Consider the following 19572-nt stretch of genomic DNA (forward strand, 5'->3'; position numbering starts at 1 on the left):
GAGGGCAGACCGGCACCCCGGGCAGCGGCTGCTTTTCTGTAGGAACAAGTTGCGATCAGCACCGCCATACGGCACGGTTTTGTAAAACCCCGACGTCCTCCGCTGTTCCACTCGGCGTGGGCTGATGCTACCGAGACACGGTGCGTTCAGGCTGGGAACGGCCGCTCTCCCCGCACGGGTGGCTTTTCTCTGGTGACTGACCCGCAGCCGGCTCCTAAGGACCTCGGCGGACCTCGGCGGACCTCCCCGCTAGCGGGCCGGCGCTGCCCCAGGAGGACGGCGCTGCGCAGCCCCCGCGGCTGCAGGCGGCGGCGGTCGCGGCGTGCGCATCGCCCCGGCAACCGGGGGCGGGCCCGGCGCCCGCGGCGCGTGGGCGGCGGCGGCCGCGCTGACGTCCGGGGGAAGCTGAGCAATAACAGCAGCGACACGGGCCGGGCTGCGCCTGCGCGGGCTGCGGGGCTGCTCTATTTATGTGGGGGGGCGCCAAGATGGCGGGGGCGGCGAGGAGAACGTAGGGGTAGCTCCGACCGGGCGGCGGAGCGGGGAGGAGGGAGAGGGAGGAGCCGGGGCCGGTGGGAGGGAGAGCGGTGTCACCGAACGTGCGAGGCGGGGGCCGGCGGACGGCGGGCGGGCGGGGGGGGGGGGGGGGGGCGGAGGATGGCGGAGCCGCGCCGGGTGCCGTTCATTAGCCTGTCACCCGTGCGGCGCCGCGAGGGCGAGAGCCCGGCGCTGGAGCGAGAGCCGGCGGGCCGCGACCCGGAGCCACCTCCGGCGGGCCGTGAGGCGCCATCGCCGGAACCGCCGCCGCACGAGCCGCCCAGCGACAGAGCTGCCCGCCCGGAGCCGCCCCGCGACCCCGGCCGGCCCGAGCAGCCGCCGCAGCGGGAGCCCCCGCGGCCCGAGCCGCCGCCGCTGCCGCCACCGCCGCGCCAGAGCGGGCGGCAGGAGCCGCCGCCGCCGCGGGAGGCGCTCCCGCTCCGCCAGACGGTCCGCCTGGAGGTGGTGCTGAAGGACCCCACCGAGGAGGGCTGCGTGGAGTTCAGCTACCCGGAGCTGCTGCTGTGCGGGGACTCGCGGGTACGGGACCTCCCCTTCCCCTTCTTTCCTCTCCTCCCGCCGGCACGGGACCCGCCGCGCTTCCTCCTCCTCTGGGCTGCCGGCGGCCCCGACCTTGCCGATAGTGTTATCTGTTACCCCTTGCTGCTCCAGGGTGGTCCCGGTACGGCGGGAGGGGCGGCGTCCTGGAGGGAAGTCCGGCTGCCTTGCCGTCGCTGCGGGCTCCTGGTGCTGAGGCTGCGCCTGTGCCCGTGGGGGGAAGGGGAGGCTTCCCACTTGTCCCTGAGCTGGCCAAGGGCTCCTGGCCTTTGCTGCAGGCTGTGGCGGAGGAGTTACACTGTCTTGTGTCCCGTTTACCCCGGCTCACCTCCTTGCCGTTCCCTTTCCCTGCCCGGAGAGGTGTTTCATCCTCCCATCCTGGGAGATCTTTGCTGGCAGCTGGACGAAACTGAGCACGCCGGTCTGTATTCCGGGTTGTCCCTAGGCTGTGTGCAGGTAAATAAAGAAAGCCCGGCTCTGCTATAAGCCTCGACAAGCAGTACGTGATCGTTAGCAGACTTGGAGAGGAGTTTTTGTAGTCTTGGAGGGGACAGCGGTAAATGAGAGTTAATGTTGAACCAGTAACCACACCTGTAAGTGTTGAGAACGTAATTCAAGGAAAAAAACCAAAGTGTTCTTTCTTTGCTTATTTCTCCCAAGCAGAAAGTGTTTGATGCTTGAATTACCTTGTTTTCTTAAGGATAAAACTCCTGCAAACTCTGCAGACAACTTTAGCAGCGTTAGTCAATCAACAGGGCCCACTCTTCAAAGTAGGAAGGAGAGACGCATGTCCTTAAGCCTGTTACACTTGAGCTGCTCATTCTTAGTACTTGATTTAAATAGTTGTGGCTTCTCTTTAATCCAGTACACAGTTATAGAGAAAGCTTGTCTCTTACTGGAAGAGGCAGAGGGCAAGTGAGTAACTACTACTTAGAAGGTTGTGGTAGATCTGGTGATAAAAGCAAGTATCAAATACCAGTACTGGTACTGCCATGGAATTTTTATATCTAGCACAAACTTGAATACGGTTGAAACTTTTCTTCTGAACCAAAGCATTTGTAGGCGATGGTGGTGCTGTAACTATACTTAGCAGACTGCTCACTTTTTCTGCTGTAGGAGAGATATACACACTGGGTTGTGTTCAAATGTGGAAGGCAGAAAAATCAGTGACTGATTTTAATCCCTCAGATCTTGTCATGCAAGTTAAAAAGTTCCTTCTGTTCATCCTGTCCTACAGCTGTTGTGGGCAAACAGTGCCAGTTATGACTCCTCAGAATTAGTGTAGCATAATCATGCTTGTCTCTGAAGTGCAATCTTTCTGAGCAGTTCCGTGAAGGTGAAAATTGTGTTAGTGTTTAGAAGTGGTTCAGTACTTGAAGGCCAGCTTTTCCCTTTGGCAGCTCCCAGTTCCATAACTGCCTTTTATTCTGAAGGTTGCCAATATCTTAATCACATACTCAGGGAAAACGGGCTCTTTCTGATGTAGTTCTGATGCAAATTCCATGTCTTCTGGGGTGGGAGAGCATTGATTTAGGGAATTTTGGTACAACTGGGATCAGAAACTGCTTTTATGGTAGAGACAGTGATAGTAATGCTTTATAAGAAACTTTGTATATTTTTCAGCCCTGTAGAGTCCAAATTAAAATGAATGGATCATAATGGCACTTCTTTACTGGGTTGTGGAATAATCAGGTGATTTACTGTGTAAAAGAGTGTCATAAATTAGGATCCTTTTAAAGTGATTCTGGACTTTTACTCATGTTTAAAACCTGATGTATACTAAGCCTGTCAGTTAAATTTCTTGCTTGTTATATGGTAGAACCTAGAAAAGCTACTCTAATATTAGGGAAGATTGGAAATCTTGAGATTTGCTTTTTCCAAGTAGGTAGTAACTAATTGGTTGTTAATTTTGTGGTTTTAAGTGGAGTTTTAGATTTCAACATTTGTTGTTTTAGTAATGTTTTGATTTAAAATTAACAGTTCAGTTACTTTACTATGCAGATTTTTTGTAGGGGTGAAGATTGATTTGGTTTTTTGAAAGCTATTGTTGACTTCTCCCTTATAAGAAGTTACTCAACTTTTTTATAACATTTCCCATTAAAATTTAACATTACAAAGTCAGGAGCTCGTCTTTCTATCTTGTAGTATTCTTGGAACTGTAGCAACCAAGAAAAGTTCTCCAAAGGAAGGCAAGCACTGATGCACAGGCATAACTTCAAATATGCCTTTAACAGGCCGTGATAATAGTGGTTATATAATAATGAAATTATAGAGAATCCCAAAACTGATTTGGCAGTGCAACTTCTGTGGTTTTTTTAAATTCCAAATTTAGGTTCCTATGCTGTTTCAAAAGCTAGTGGAAATATTTATTTTAAAAACTTGTGCTGTCCTTGTCCTTTCTTGCCTTGATAAAGACAACATCCTTTGATAGGGTTGTTTGTAGAGTTCATCTTCTGCGAAGAATTATGTAAAGTTTTGAATGTGACTAATAAGTGTGTGTAGTTGAAGGATTTATTTGCCTCTTAAATGCTGGTGGAAGTGAAAGTGTGCTCCCATTTCTTTTGGGGTGACTGAGGTTTGGTGCATGAAACCCAAGTCGAAGTGGATGAGCCAGAAGCTCAAGTTGGCTTGTCAAACAGGCTCCAAAGGTGCTGAAGTAGTAATGTCTTAGTTTGAGAGCCATCTATCCCTTAGCAACAGTTAAAACTAAAATTTGATTGAATTTGAGTTTGCAGTACACTTAACAAATTGATAGTTGCCTTTGAGTGTTTGATGGAGAAAGGCAAATTAACACTTAAGTACTAAGTTTTATTGATCTTTAGGCTCAACCTTTTCTCCTTTCACAGTTAGAAAAAAAGCCATATATGCCTAGCAGAGATGAGGAATACATCTTCCCTGCTAAAAGTAAAGAAAATGGTGTTTCATGAATTGAGCAGTATTTTATATTTAATTATGCCTGCAGGAAATAAGTAAGTGGCTTTAATTTATGTTTTAGGAGTAACTATAGCCTCTATTAATTTTTTTTTCCAAATACTCAGTCTGGAAAATGTATTATAATTATGTGGTGTTTGCAGTTTTGCTTAGCTTACCTTCCTCATTACATTGGTCTTGATGCTAATGAGCTGGTTTGGTCATCATTTAGTCAATATATTGGCTTTTTATATTATAGAGGAAGGATCCTGCTTTTCTGAGCTAAGGTTTTTTTATTCTTCATAAATCTTCATTTATTCATTGGTGAGTAGTCCATGTGCAGTAAAATTAGTTGCCATCCATAAAGTGCTGAAAAATGGAATTCCATTCCACTGTGTTTTAGCATCCTAGTACCTTCCCCCTTCTAGCAACTACTGTATTTATGTGAACTCCAGTTTGAAGGAGGGCAGCCCTATTTTCCTGCCATCATTTATTGAAAGAAGTAAAAGCACTATGTATACCCTGTTTGTTGACTTTATCTCAGTGAAAACCACTTTTCTAAAAAACAGCAAAAAAAAGTAAGGGGCTACTCCCTCCTTGTATGTATAGCTGGAATATTAAGTCTCTTTTGTGGTTAACGTAGTTATGAGTACTGAAATTAACTCTTGCACTATAATTTTTTTCTTTAAATAAAAGACTTATTTTAATTAAGGAGCTTTTTAGTCTGGCTGCTTCCTTCCTGCTTAACATACCATGTACATCCTGTCTGTTGTATCTAGAAGAATCATAACAGCTGTTAGAGGGGCCAGCAAGTGGAAGCAGAGGTGAAAAGGAGTTGTGATTAGAGAGTTTCTTCTAACCTCAAATGGCCATAATTCTCTCTTATGCTTAGACTTTTAGTTGAGGTTGTTGTGGAATGCTTGGGAAAATACAAATCTGAGTATTTATCTTAATTCTTCTGGTTTTGTTGTCATCAGAAGAAAAGTAGCTAGATGGTAATTCAATGATCAAAGTAATTTTTAGAGATTAAGTGTAAATTCTGACTACTTAGTCATCAGAGTATTGTTTTTTGACATTTAATAGGTTTTGAGATGCACTCTTTCTTATGGAATGAACATGTAACTTTTGCATTTTTCAGAAGAAATCGGTTCATTTAGAGGATCCATATAATGATGAACAACGTGAGCGACATGAAGTAGAAATGCTTGCCAAGAAGTTTGAGGCAAAATATGTGAGTTACTGCACTTTGTTAAAAATACAATTATTTAATAGTGATAACAGATAATGTTGTTGGGTTTTTTTTCCTGAATAGGATTGCTAATGTAGTGTCAAATGACTTCTGTATGTTTCAGTGATGATTGTCTCACAGTATTTCCTTTAAGTACCCTGAAGCTGCCACAAGCATATCAGACAAGTCTGCTAAATAGATTTGTCTATAGATGTTATAGCTTGTGAAGCTATTCTTGGAAAAGAATAGTCTTGGTAATCTTGGAAATAGATGCAGGTCAATATTCATGCTCCATGCTGTGCTGGAGGAAAAAAAATTTATGCAATGCTGTTGTGCACTATTGAACAGGTCTTCACTTTGGGCTAAATACTGATGAATCTCGATGTCCTGACTAGTTGGAATGTTTCCACAGGAAGTTATTTGTTAAATACTAAATCATTGCTCAATGAATGTCTGGTAGCTGCCAGTTGCCTAAAGATACTCTACTGGCTTCTGAAACTGTAGTGTGAGTGACTTGAACAACACTAGCTAGCAACATAAAGAGCCTTTCACTAGTAAATGAAGGTAGAAATCAGAAAATGTTGACAAAAACCACACCCAAACAGGTCTTTAAGAATTCATACGGGTAGGGTTGGGTGATTAAGTCTGAGCTGGCAATCAGAGCTCATCATCATGCTGAGGCATGTTGATATTCTGGATTACTAATAGAACACCTCAATAATAAAGAAGGAAAACAAGAGTAGTCATTTATGTCTTCTGCTATTAATATACATACTAAAATCTTTTTTGTCTGACTTATTTGGTTGTGGTGGTGGTTTTTTTTTTTGGCAAGGGTATATTTTTCCAAGTGCTCAGTCTATGTATTATTTCAAGGTATGTTAGCTGTGATACATAATGAAATCAACTCTTAAACTGAAAATAATCATTCTCATCTTTTGGAGAGATTGAGAGAATCCAATATGAATTGAGAAGGCTGTTCCAAAATGCTGTTTGCTTTTAATTTGAATTAGAGATAATTTTTTGAATGTGAGAGAAAAATGTTCCAATCACACTATTTTAGAAAACTCATTTCTGCTATTAAAATGGTAAGGATTTTATAATGTCTGAAACAAGTTGCTTAACTACAGCTGATGAAAGTCAATGGAAGTATGTAAAGCAATATATGTAGGAGGGAGTGGTAGTGGAAGCAGTCCAATTTTACATATACGTTTATGCATCCATCAAAGCTGAACCTGTACATTTATGGACAAAAAAATGCTACTAGACTTAAGAAAACCACAGTTCAATGTTCAGTGGTCACAGAAAGGGGCAAATAGATGCTTTTAGCCATTAGAAAGCAGTAGGTAACAAAAAATTGCAATTTTTAACAGTTTAAATTTGTGGTGCACTTGCATCTTCATTACTACTTGCACTTCTGATTCTTTCCCTTTCATTCTCTGATTTGCCTTTTGTCCCTTCCACCCCCGTGAAAGGGAATGTCTTCTATATAAAGAACCACTTACTAGGTTAGAACCACTAAGCATGAAGGGTGATGAGGGATTAAGATTCCTTGTGTTAGAAACTCCCTATCCTTTCTCTTCCAGTGTAAGAACCATCAGTCTCTACTTGCCATGCATGCTCAGAAGAATCACATCTCTGAATGCTGACCCAGTACAATTGCTCATATTCTGACAGCATCCAGTCATCTTCTGCCTCTTGTGGTGAGACATTCACTGCATAGCTTGAAGTGGAGCAGGGATCCAGTGTGGTAGATACCCTTTCTCCTCAAGTGAATGACCAGCTGCAGGATACTGTTCTTAGCTGGAGTTACACTGTAACACTCCAGAACAGTGCTTTGCAGTAACTGTAATCAGTGGTTGTATGAGAAAAAAATAAAGGTTTTATAAAGGGTTTTTTTTTTTTCTTCCTGCAAAAGGTTTGCAGGAAGTACTATATCCTCCTTTAATTAGGTATGACTTATCTAAGGTATCTGTTTAAAATAGTCAAACGTTGGTTTTAATCATAACATGGGGCCGTACTTCTGGAAGATTTGATGCATGAAGAGCAGACTGCCTTTAACAAGACTTTTTACTTATTTTCAGATAAATTTCTGTACTCATAACCGAATCAGTACACTCTTTGGTATATTTTGCAAATACTAAGGAAAACCTATGAAAAAGTATATTTTTGTAAAATGAAATGCATAACGTACCATTTGTTTACTTGATTATTCAGAACTCTTCTGTAATTGCTGCACATACTAAACATCAGCATAAAAAATCTGCTCTGAAGGGTTCCCATTTTCATTGTTTTTGATTGCTGTTACTCTCTAGATAAAATCAAATGCTGTTGTGAACACATGATACTGAACCTTGGACAATATTGTACATGTGCAAGAGCTTTTCTTGGATCAAAACAAAGGTCCATCTAACGGATGATACCATAGTTACTGACACAAGTGGAACCCCATCCTTGAAAGTATAATAGAGCAAGTGTTCATTGATATTACTTCACTGTGCCTGTCTGGCAGTGTCTGTTGTTTCTTAATTTCTCTCAAAGGCAAAGGTCACATGTTTAATATTTTTAAAGCTTTCTGCCTGGAATCTACCACATCATTGCCGTATTTGTGTTCTCCAGCACTGGAGTATCATGGTGACTGTCATATAAAAGCAGAGTGTTTAAATCTGATGAGTTCCTGTAGTGCTCCATAGTTTCTGTATTGCAAGAAACAAAGAAACATTTCCAGTTCTTCTGCACATTGCATGCAATTTTGAAGTTATCTTCTAAATCCAGCCCCTTAGTTCTCCAGCTGTAGTGTCTTAACATTGTTATTGTATGGAAGTGATGTTTTTTACATTTAAACATATTTGTTGGCTTACTGTTCTCTTTTTTTGTTCTAATAGTTTTTTTTTAATGAAAGGATATTAATGGTATGATACCCCTATTTGTCAGTGCTATAATGATTATTTCTGCTGTGGTTCTCTGTTCCTTTTTTTTTAATAAGTCCCAACTCTTTTTTTTTTTTTGACCATTCATGATTAAGCAGATGTCTGAACTGTGCCTAACAACTCCTCTGGTTCCTGAGCAGCATAACAAATTTGCAGCATGCTGGTTTTTTGGTGGTTTTTTTTTTTTTTTTTTGACTTAGGTTGTACTTAGTTTATGTGGATTACCTTGCTCTATCGATGCTGAATTTAACTGCCCATTTATCATACTAATTTCAGAGCAACTGTAAGGTCTTTCAGTGATTCTTCAGTTATTTTCTTTTTCCTTTACTTCCCTCAATGAGTTGTCATCTTAGACCCCTGTCCTTCCCCAACTCTTTACCTGCTCTCCATAATAATTTTACTGATCACTCTTTGCCAGAATGAGATACCTATTCTTACCTTTTCTTTCCTAGCTGTAGATCAGACATCAGTTTAAGTGGATATTCCTTATTTCATTACAGTTTCTTGTTTTTAAAGATGTTTGGAACATTTTAAAAGAATTTCAAATACTTTCTTCTACCAACATTTCTTCTTGCTCTGTATATTCTTGTGCCTGTTGATTCTGTTGTTTATGGCTTTTATTAACTTACCCACCATAAAGACCTGGTTGATTGGTTTATAGATTCTTCTCTCCAAGATTCTTCAGGTACTGGCATTTTATTTGCCACCTACCTTTTAGTCCTGGTGGACAAAGGTTGTTTAAATACAAGGTTGAATGGCTCAGTTAATATCTTAAAGTCATCTTTGGCTTTTTTGGATACTTGCATGAGTAGTATTTACAGCTTCAGGAACTAGGCTCCTTAATGTGCTCTAGTATTGTGACTACTTATGTTCTGGGACAAAAAGGTTGGAGGAAAGCTGCAGTCATAAAATTTCCCTGAGGTGCTGTATGGTGGATACTGACACAGATAATCCCTTCGTTCTTCTGCTGCACTCTTGCATCTTTAACATCTTGATCATATGAAATCTCAACACAGTTCCTTAAACAGAACTGGTTAGAGCCAGGCCTGAAGGAAAATCTCTTAATTATACACACAGTGTTGTGTGTGTTTATTTTCAGATATTTTCATATGTCTGAGTACAGGTACTATTTGAAGACTGCTTTTGTTCATTCAGCTATTATAAGACTTTTGTTGCTACTTTTGTTCCATATCTGGTTTTCTGACTATCAGGTTGTCAGAATGTATTGGAAATTTAAAATTTTTTTATTGCCCTTTTATTATACTGAAATCATAGAATCAGAGGATAACCATTTCTGCAAAAAGATTTTAGGCTGGCAAACAAGAATGTTGATGGTTAGTAGCAAGATATATGTAGTACAGAGATGGATTGCATTACATATTAGTAAGATCAGTACAGGTGAAGTATGGTTTATGAAGCATTCTTAGCCTGCTGACACCTAAGTCAGAATCATGGGTTATATAAGCTTTTGCACTGGAGTTTAATCAGAATTCTTAAGTGCTACCTTTTCTTACTTACTTTTTCTTCTCTCATCGATCTCATGCAAACTTTTTTTTAAGTACATGTTTAGGAAATGTGCAGTCATTGAGATGTATTTCCAGATGAGTGATTGTAGGAAATTATAGGACTGATAGGAATACTTAGCTTCAAATGTAACTTGGAAATGTGAATTAAAAGCTGAATTTACTTTTGAGGTTTTTCTCCTAGGACTATTGCATTTGTTTATTTAAGTATATGTGAGCGATTCCTGTTTGCTTGCAAGAGCACATGCTTTACTTTGTCACAAACTTGCACATTCTCAAAATGTTGTTAAAATGGAGGTGTTGAGATGCTTACACCTCTCATAAAAGAGCAGGGGTGAAACTGCCTTTGAACAGTGTCTGCATTCTTATAGTAACTAGTGGACTGTGATACTTGGGTGTCACAGCTAGAAAGACTGACTTGCTCTAAGAATGATCAGAACTGTAGGGTGCAGGCAGAGAAGTTTCAGCAGCAAGTCTTGAATTCATGAAAGTTACCATTGTAATAAGGGTAGTGCTTTTTCAAGAATTTTATCTTTTAAGACTTTTATTGATGATTTTGACAATATATGTGAGCTAGAAAACTAGGAAACTAGGTCTTAGATCCTAAGAAGATTTTTGTGTAACTTTAAGTTTAGATTTCCTGAATATTTGAGCTGGCTGTGAGTCTTTACTTGACTTAACAATGAAATTTCCACATGAAAAGAATACTTGCAGATTAAAATTAATTTTACTGTCTCCTGGAGATAAGTGAACCCATCCATAGTTTTTGATGCAGCTTATGGTTTTGAGTAATATTTCAAGTAACATTTTATGTTTTAAGACTCAACTTTTTATATACTACAGAGAATTAATCCATCTTGTGTAGGGAGACACTTTAATGAACTCTAGGCTATTATTATTTTCATTTGTAATGACACTGTGACATACTGAAAAACTCAACACTTTCTAAACTATCCCAGCCCTTCTATCATTAGCAGTCCAATCACTATACTTTAAAATCATAGTACAAGAAAACATCTCTACAAAGGAAATGTTAGGAAGATCTTGGTCTTGCAGAAAAAGGTAGCTAGTGACCGCCTTTCAGGGGTGATTCTGGTGAGGCGCATTTGCCAGAATGCATGTGTGTGGAAATTTTCATTAGTTGTCTAGACCATCTTCAAGGAAGCATTTGAGAAAGCAGAACTGCTAATTCCTTGAATTACTATTCCTACAATGCCTTATGTTTTATAGGCTTCAGTACATTGCTTTCTTGTTTCCTAAGTGATGTAACACTTGCTTTGTCTTCAGGGTGGCAAGCCCCACAAACATCGGAAAGATCGCCTGCAGGATCTGATCGATATAGGTTACGGCTACGACGAGACGGACCCTTTCATTGATAATTCTGAAGCGGTAAGTAAGCTTCAGCACAGCAGCAAGAAATCATGAGGCAGTGCTTTATCTTTCCACTACAGAAGAAAGGTAAGGGGAAAATACTTTGTACCTGTCTATAACTGACGCGAATGCAAAGGGCATACTGTTTTGGGAGACCAATGAATTACTGTATTTGTAGTCTTACTCAAGATATTATGCACCAAAGAATTAAGAAAGCTACTCCTAGATCAAATAGTTTTCCAGCTATAGAAATTAAAATATTTTTATTTGTATGCTTCATTTCCTGTTGACTGAAATTACACTGGCTTGTTTTGTTTCTTGTACTAGCTTTCTGGATTATTAGTGGGTTACTGGCTTTAAATTTCCTACATTAAATCAGGAAGCTATTCTCCTCTTAAAAACCAGTAAAAATAGGATGGTTATTCTAAACATTGAATATGTCTGAAACATTTGAGATAAAACAGGTTAAACAGCAGAGTATTACTGCTTACTTAGAATATCTTTTAGAAATGAAAGTACATCTTGAGGTATAAGAAAAAGGTATTAGTTTGGTGCAGGCAGTATTAGAGATATGAGAAGGTTTATAAGAGGGCATTTGAAGATATCTTGGAGGTGATACATGAAATTATGAAAATGGGAAAAAAGCCTGAGAAAAAAGTGGATTATCTAAAAGCTCAGAAACCTCCTATAATTCTTCCTTATTAAATGTCAGAAGTATGTGTACAGTTTAGTCAAGTAAAAAAAAAAAAAGAAAAGAGCTGTCACTTGCCAGCCTTCAATTTCTTCCAGTGCTGAGCGACACTGGACAAAACAGCAGTGATCTGCTGTGAGAAGGAGTGGGCTAGAATTCTGAGTGGGAGAGGAAAGATTATGAAAAGGAGTTACAAGAAAAGAGTAAGAAAACCACATAAGTGCATTCCTTGGCATACATTATATCAAGATTTTATTTAAATTCTAAAACTTTACAGTAAAGAGCTGTGAAGTTTTAAACATGTCATTGTTGTAATGAGTGGTCCTGTGACCTGTGTGAGGTGCACAGAAAGTGTCTGCAGAGCTGATACCCTTTTCAGCAGAAGCTGAGCAGTAAACCACAGTGCATAGCAGGCTGAGCTTATCTGTGTGCATTGGTAGTTTTTGAAGCAGGACTGAAGTTTTGTGGAGAGAGAGCTTGCTGTAAGGTGCTTACTGTAACTTATATTAGTTTGTCATTTTTCTTTGTCTAGAAACTTGAACCTGCCAATATTGAACTGTTCTATCATTATCTCACAACTTCTGGTTTTGCTGCTGGAACAATTTTTGGATCTAAGCCTTCATATGTCTTTTCCAGAGATCAGATTCTGGTCTCCAGCTTGGTAGGAACAAATGTGCTTCATTTCTGCTGAGAAACCACTTGAGCCTATAGGTTTATCTGGTTTCTCACTGTTGCTTAATTCATCATCTTTACTTTTAAAATGTTATGATACCCAACCCAAGTTCTAGCTAGGTTTTCCTGGATTTGCTGTGACCTATCACAGATCTGTTAGGAGATTTGGAGCACTGGCAATACTCATAGCACAGGTCTCCATCAAAGAACAAGTCTGCTGTATTAATACTTAGCATACTGTGCCTCTTTCCACACTGGTGGTGTTCCAGCAGCAGATCTGGTAGATTTGCAGGAGCATTTACTTCTATCTCTTGCCAGAGTCCTTGCAAAATGTACAAAAGGCAGTTGTTGGACAACCAGATGGTTGCATCGTGTCCTAGCTGTAGAAGCCATTGGGGAGTAAGGGTGTATTCTCTAAAGATGGCTCTCCTCAACAAATCATTATGCCTTGTGTCTGTGTTACAAATACGGACTAGTGAGAGACCATCTTTATTTTGCTTTTATCCCTGTTTTAATATAGAAAAGAAGAAAAATATATAGTGGGCCAGCTGCAATCCACATTGTTGTAGAGCTTAAGGGTTCTGTAATGTAGGAGTTGAAGTTCAACAAAACCTCTAATTCCATCATTCTGCCTTGTATACAAGAGAAGTGTTCAGAAAGAAAATCTACGTGTCTGGCTTGCTCATCTTCTGTATGGCCAGCTATAAAATTGCCATGTACCCTGAGATGTGTTAGAGCCAGGCCCTGGACTACTTCTTAGAAGATACACTTTCTTACACATAAAAAGGTGTAATATCCTGAGCACAAGCACTTGAAAAGTGAATGAGTGCTTCTTGAATTGCTCCAGGATTAGCTTGAAAAAAAATTTTGAAAGCTTTCTCAGAATTTTAGTCCTTTTTTATGTCGCAATTGTGAAAGAAATACTGAGCTCTTTGGCACTGAAATAGATTTATTCCATAGCTTTAGAGATACTTTCCTTTTAAAAACTGAGGTAAATGCATTCGCAGGCATGCAGGTAATCTATGTGAGCAGCTGTTCTTGGGTTGAGCATTTTGACTGTAGTCAGTGGATTGTGATAATTCCAGTAAAAGAGTAAATCACAACCAGCTTACTATTGTTTCTAACTGCTCTATAGGGGTTAGCCTGGTGGCAAGTCCTAATCTTCGCTCATCTTAATGGACCTATACAAAATATCTATAACCTGCAGAGAAAGCTGCCCCTAGTCAGTGTTTCCATGCTTTGATGTTGAAAATAGGTTTTGCTGTAGTGTAAGCTGCCCAGAACTGCATTCTTTATGGAGTGGAATTCCTGTAGAATTTTTCACCCAGTCTATTTTTTCTGCACACACATAAATGTCCACCCAGATGCGACTGATTACTTGCTCTTGTGATGACCTCTGATTATTTGGTTGGTTGAATACTTTCCTGTCAATGTAAGCTTTATATAGGTAGAGACTGCAAGGAAACACAGTGCTTTCTGGGTTTTCTGTTATGCAATGCAGAAGAGGGAATTTAAAGTAATACATGGAGTTAATGAAAATGTATGCTGTTTTCTCTTATTTGAAGGTAACAAGGCTTGGATATCCAAACCAAAAACTTCCTTTATTTCAAGTAGATGAATGTAGAAAAAGAAGTGTTGACCTACAAATCTATAAGCAGCGTTTTTTTGAAGCAGTGATACTAGGTACCCATACTGGCAGGAATTGAAGCTAAATGTGAACGCCAAGAGCAGTGGGAAGCAGGCAGTTCAGTTCTTCAGACACCCAGGCCCTGTGTAAATATTTGATCTAGTCTGTTATATTCATAGTTCCATAGTAGCCTTACAAACACTGACGTAAAAGTCCTGTGCTGGTCACTAAAGAATACCAGCATATCAATGGTTTCTCATACATGGAAATTTTCTCCAAAACAGGTACTTCAGCTAAAAGGAAGATCTTACTTTTTCTTTAGCTACATCTTGCCTCAAGAGCTTAGATCATCTTTAAAGAAAACCTTTCAAAGATTTTGTGTTTGTTTTAGTAATTCTGGACACACTGTTAAAAGCATTGCTCTGTTTCTATCTGCGTCCTGTAGAATACTTTCCATAATTTAAGGACTTGGTCTCTGCAAAAATTCTGTGTCATGAAATACAGTTTTCACATGTTTACAGGATAAATTTGTCCTCCTATTGTATTCTCCAGACTTAAAGGTATGCTAGATTTAATATCCTGTTTTCTCCTACCTTGGCTTGCCTCTAAAACCTGAAGCTGATGGGTTATCAGTAATATTATCTTGGACAAAACTCTTGAATAGCTAAGAAACTTTTTCCTAGCAAGGATAGTATCTCTTCAGGGAATGGCAGTTCAGTGTGTTAATGGAAATCTTACCATTTTTGTGAGATTCTGGGCCAGATGTAGTTCCAGGCCAACTTGGTACTGTTCTCTCATTCCTACTCTAAAGAGTTTTTGTGCTATCTATGGAAAGGAGTGTTGTTGTTTTAAAAAGATGACCGTCTCTTAAGAAAAGCCTAACAAAGCAATCAAGTTATCAACCTGAGAATGTTAGAGGCTTTTACAGAGGAACACTCCATAGGATCCATTATTAAAAATATTTTCATGGTGTATTGAGAGAAGTTGAACACTGGCATTTTTCATCTGGAAAAGGCTGCCTTTGCAGACCTCAGTTCCAAACCTCATCCACACTGAATACATGAGGGTGCATTAAAGCTTCTATTTTTAAGAGGTTGACTTGCCAGCTGTTTCATTGGCTCTGGATTGGTGTATTTATATTAGTACTGTCTTCCTTGTTCATTGTCACTTTGCCCAGGCTTGGAAGTTGTGTGTTTGGGGAATAGTGCTCACTTAGCCGAGCACACCGTGTCACCTTTAATAATGCGTCGTGCACGCTTCCTGCGTGTCTTCAGGGGATGCCTGACAGCTGGCCCCTGACATAGCCTATGCATTCAAGTGAGTACAAAGACAAGTTTAAATTTGTAGATTCTTCATTTTTTATCTTCCTCACTCCAAAATAAGTCGAAGTATAACGTGGAGTATCAAACCAATAGATACAGATGCAAGAGCTAAGCAGATACAAGAACCAAAATGGCTAGAGGAACAAAGGTAGTTGAATTTGCAGAACACGTTTGTTTGTTTGTTAAAGCAATAGTAATGTTTTTGTGCTTCTTCTGCAAAAAAGGCATACCCTTCTTTAGGAGAGAATAAGAATAAACTGAATAAACTAAATATTTAGCACCTGCATAGGTTCTTGAAAACACCTGAGACTTGTATCTGGCCTATGTAGTACTACTCTTTAAATTTGTAGAAGAAGGAAATAATAATAATGGTTGTAGCAACATCCTATATTTTGCTCAATTTAATTTTTTGAAGAGCATAGAATCACTTTTCAAAGTAATCTGAGCTACTAGAGGGGTAGATCATGGCCTAGGATCAGCTATTCTTTGAGAAGATTAATTTGTTTAGGCAGTACAATGAACCTAAGTGTTTCCCAAAAAATACACAAACAATATGATTACTAATGTCATGCAAAGGGAGGTTTATAACATGCCAGCATGAAAGATCTTTGCTAAGAGCATTTGTCTTAAGTGTCATATATGGAAAATCTGCTCTTCATGTTAAATGAGGGGAAAATGAAAGTATAAGTATTTTTCTGCAGAATCTTCTAGTAGTTCTGTAACGTTAAACCTGGAAAGATTAAGTAATACATTACATAATTATTAACACTGAACTAGATTTTCATTGTGGGTCAGGTCAGAGCTCAAGCTCTGAAAGAATTGAGTTGTACAGATAAGTGATCACATGACTGGTCATACATTTTATAACTTCAGCTAAAAAGTTTTCAAGGTGATAAGAATGTAATCTCTGTGAAGTGAAGGTCACTTAAACCAATAGCCTAGCTCTGGTGGCTGGTAGAAAGGTATAAAAGGTGTTGGGCGAGATGGGAACAAAACAGGAGAATAGATGTGTGTTGGTACTTCTCTCAAGGTGCTTCAGTGGGCTGATGGCTTATGATATCCTGACTACTAAACTAAGATTCTTCTATGAGACTACCCTGGGCCAAGTATTATATCTTTTATAATCTCTTATGCTCTTTTCATCTGTGCTCTGCTGACTGTCCTTTTCCCCAGGGTTAAAAGAAAAACAAGCCAACCTGCCAACTTACCTGTGCATTTTGGAAAAGAAATCTTCTTTATCACAGGAAAGCTCTTTGTGCTTGCTTTATGATGTCTCCTTGGATTAGCAAAGCAATGCATTGATTCCCCTTAACCTTGTCCAAGATTTCCGTGTAGGTTCTGTTATACTGCAATTTGGAAAGATAATTATGTGGGTTATTTTGAAAACTTAGCCTTAAAGGATGGCAAAGCCAAAGAGTACATTTCAGTTCTTTGCATCTTGAAGAAGCACAGAGATCAAGCAACTCTCTTTTTGAAGTATCTGAAGTGTGTAGTGAGCTGTGTAGATATTTAGTCCATTTCACTGAAGGAACAGTATTTGACATAATTTCAGTAGTTTGGCCTTTATTCAGTGGGCTACTGATGATCAATACCAACTAAACAGTTCCTTCTACCCCATGCTGGTTAGACCTACCTCAAAAAGAAACTAAGCAAGGTACAAAAATTATCCCTGCTTATGTTTTAGCTGAGTATTATCTGTTACACAACAAATAATAACAAGCTGCTTTTGTTAAACCATTTAGACATGTTTGCACTAAATCTCATTTCCAAGACTTAGTACAGAAGTCTTTAAAAACTTTTTCATTTGTGTACCTTTGGAGGTTATTGTGTGGGAAGGGAGGTGAATGAGGAGAAGGATCATAGTAGAATATCTGAGGATTGTGGTCAAAATGTGTGACTCAGGAGTAGACAGTATTAATATAATATACTGCTGTGGGTCTGGATTTAAGAACTAAATTGGTATAATCCATAAAAATTCACTGTTCTTGGTATAGTGATGAAGTTGAAACCAGTTAACTTACTTGTTAAGGAACTAATTTTTTTCATACCAAAGCATTTAATTAGATTAATGGCACTAAAAGTGTAGTAATTTAGCTCAAGGACAATAGCTTAAAATAACTTACATATGAACCTGCTTTTTAGATGGTCAGACAGTCTGTCAGTCTTATTTTGTTACCTACATGATTATTCCATAATCAGTCTTAGAACAAACCTGTGCTCACAGGAGTCAGTCAAGCCCTGTCTCTTGGTATGTCTGAGATTTTTTGATTCACCCTTGAAATGTGTAAGGAAGAGCAGAACACTGTAAAGGGCTTTAAACTTATTTTTGTTTGTAAAATAAATTGTGCGATTTCATACACAGAAAAAATAGTTTAAAGCAAAGGTCTTGAAAACAATTTGAAAGAAGGTTTAGAATTTGCAAGAGCCATGTTTCCTTTAACTGAGAGTTCTGGAAGCACTTCAAAATTATGCCTAATCTCTTTTACTAATACCTTAAGCATACTCATTTTCTGTTTAGTTAGGGCACTAGAAAATAGTAAGCTTAGCTCAAAGGGGGGTGTACTAGCTACACTGAAGTCTGCAGACCCCTATGTCTAAAATACAACATTGAATTAAAAGTTATACCTTGTTCAGTAGGTTCAGGACTAAAACAGATTTTGGTAAAGAAAAGTAGTCTTACTCAAGGGTTAAGAAGAACTGAATATCAGAAAGGTCTTTGAAGATCTGACTAAATTCATAGTCCTTAACAGAATCTGTTGAAGCCTCAACTGCTTAGTTATTACATCCACATCTTGCTGATCTGACTTGTCTGTTGACTGTTATGGAACACATTCACTCTGTATATTAATTTAATTCTGCCTTTCTTGTTGCCTTGTTCCAGTGGATGTGTGCCACACAGCAGGTTGATAATTCAGCTAATTTGCTGTGATTCATGTGATTCATGATTCCTCATTTGTGGACTGTCTTTAATCCTTACTTGTGTGTTACCGAGGCCTTCCTGTACTGGTCTGCATCTCAGTCTTTTCTGTGTTGGCTTTTGCTTCCTATGATAATAGTACCAGCTTTGACTGACTGCTTTTTCCTTCTAACCTGGCAACTACTGGGTTCTTCAGTTTTGATCCTTTACAGCCCCACCCATGCGAATTCAGTTCACACCCTGTCAGCTCAAATGGGAAATGTCTGTTGTGTCTGTTATGCACTGTGGATAATAATTTCCTTACTTTTATTTTCCTTGCACCTAATGAAGTTGGTTCTGAGAGCTGTGGAAAAAGCATGAGTTTTCTGAAATTCTTCTACAACCTTCGCTTTCTATTTTATTTTGCATGGTACTCTGGTCTTCTAAGATGAATGACAAGTCCACTATTAAGCCACTTCACTTTCATTTTGTTCAGTTAATAGATTCTCTCACTTTCTTGCACTAGCATTTCAAATCATCTCAGGGTACTTTATAAATGCTGTCACCATTTTTTTCCCATTTTGTCTTTTTGTACTGCTCGTGAAGTTCTCTGTTCTAGGAAGATAAAAGGTGATGAGTCAGGGATGTTTCTAACTACTTACTCAGATTAAATCCCTGGGTAGGCCTCCAGTTCAGGCTCTTTTCTCAGCTTCCTTGTTGAAGTACATATTTACTGTTTTACTTTCCTTAATAACTCCTCTTCCTATCTAAAAGTCTCTGGTAGCCTAGACTTTTCAGTTCTTAAACCATTTTATCTTCAGTATATTTTATATGGCAAGGAGGTTGTATGTAATAATACAATGCATATTGTCATCCTCTATACTGATTATTGACCACTTTTTCTATGTCTTTGGATTCCAATATTTTTGAGATTCAGCTTTATAATGCTAACTTGGAAATTTCTTCATAAATACTGAGTACTTTTCAAAATAAACTATTGATAGAGTTTGAAACATCTTGTAGTTCTAAAATTGTCTGAACAAAGTGAGAATGTTTGCCTTCAAATGAAGAAAGTCCTGGTATTGTGATATTTGTTTAAGAGGCAATGTTGTATTAAACATCTAAAATTGGAAATAAGGTTGCAGACACTGTGGATTAAGTTTGTCATGTCTGTGATAGAATTTTTATGAAAGCAAATTTCAGAACTTTTTAAAAGAAGTAGCGTTTTGAGCAGGGCACTGTGGTCAAGTTGCCTTGAGAAAGCAGTAGGTTTTAATGCTGTAATGCTGCCTTTTTGTTTAAAAAAAAGG

The 19572-nt window shown here is 39.2% G+C and overlaps 1 protein-coding gene across 2 annotated transcripts in view; it reads left to right on the plus strand.

Moving 5' to 3' along the window:
- The first annotated feature begins 646 nt into the window (after positions 1 to 646).
- The window catches only part of UBN2 (ubinuclein 2), a 52071-nt gene continuing 33145 nt past the window's right edge, over positions 647 to 19572 (plus strand). Inside the window, exons 1-3 of one of the 2 annotated variants that reach the window (XM_077783609.2) lie at positions 647 to 1077; positions 5144 to 5236; positions 10971 to 11072. In XM_077783609.2, coding sequence (XP_077639735.1) covers positions 658 to 1077; positions 5144 to 5236; positions 10971 to 11072 — 615 coding nt within the window. In that variant the 5' untranslated portion in view covers positions 647 to 657. The remainder of the gene's footprint in view (positions 1078 to 5143; positions 5237 to 10970; positions 11073 to 19572) is intronic. The other variant, XM_085569842.1, reaches the window with a different exon arrangement.

The sequence above is a fragment of the Lonchura striata genome, chromosome 1A (assembly GCF_050655825.1).
Source record: "Lonchura striata isolate lonStrDom1 chromosome 1A, ASM5065582v1, whole genome shotgun sequence".
In the NCBI taxonomy this organism is placed as follows: domain Eukaryota; kingdom Metazoa; phylum Chordata; class Aves; order Passeriformes; family Estrildidae; genus Lonchura; species Lonchura striata.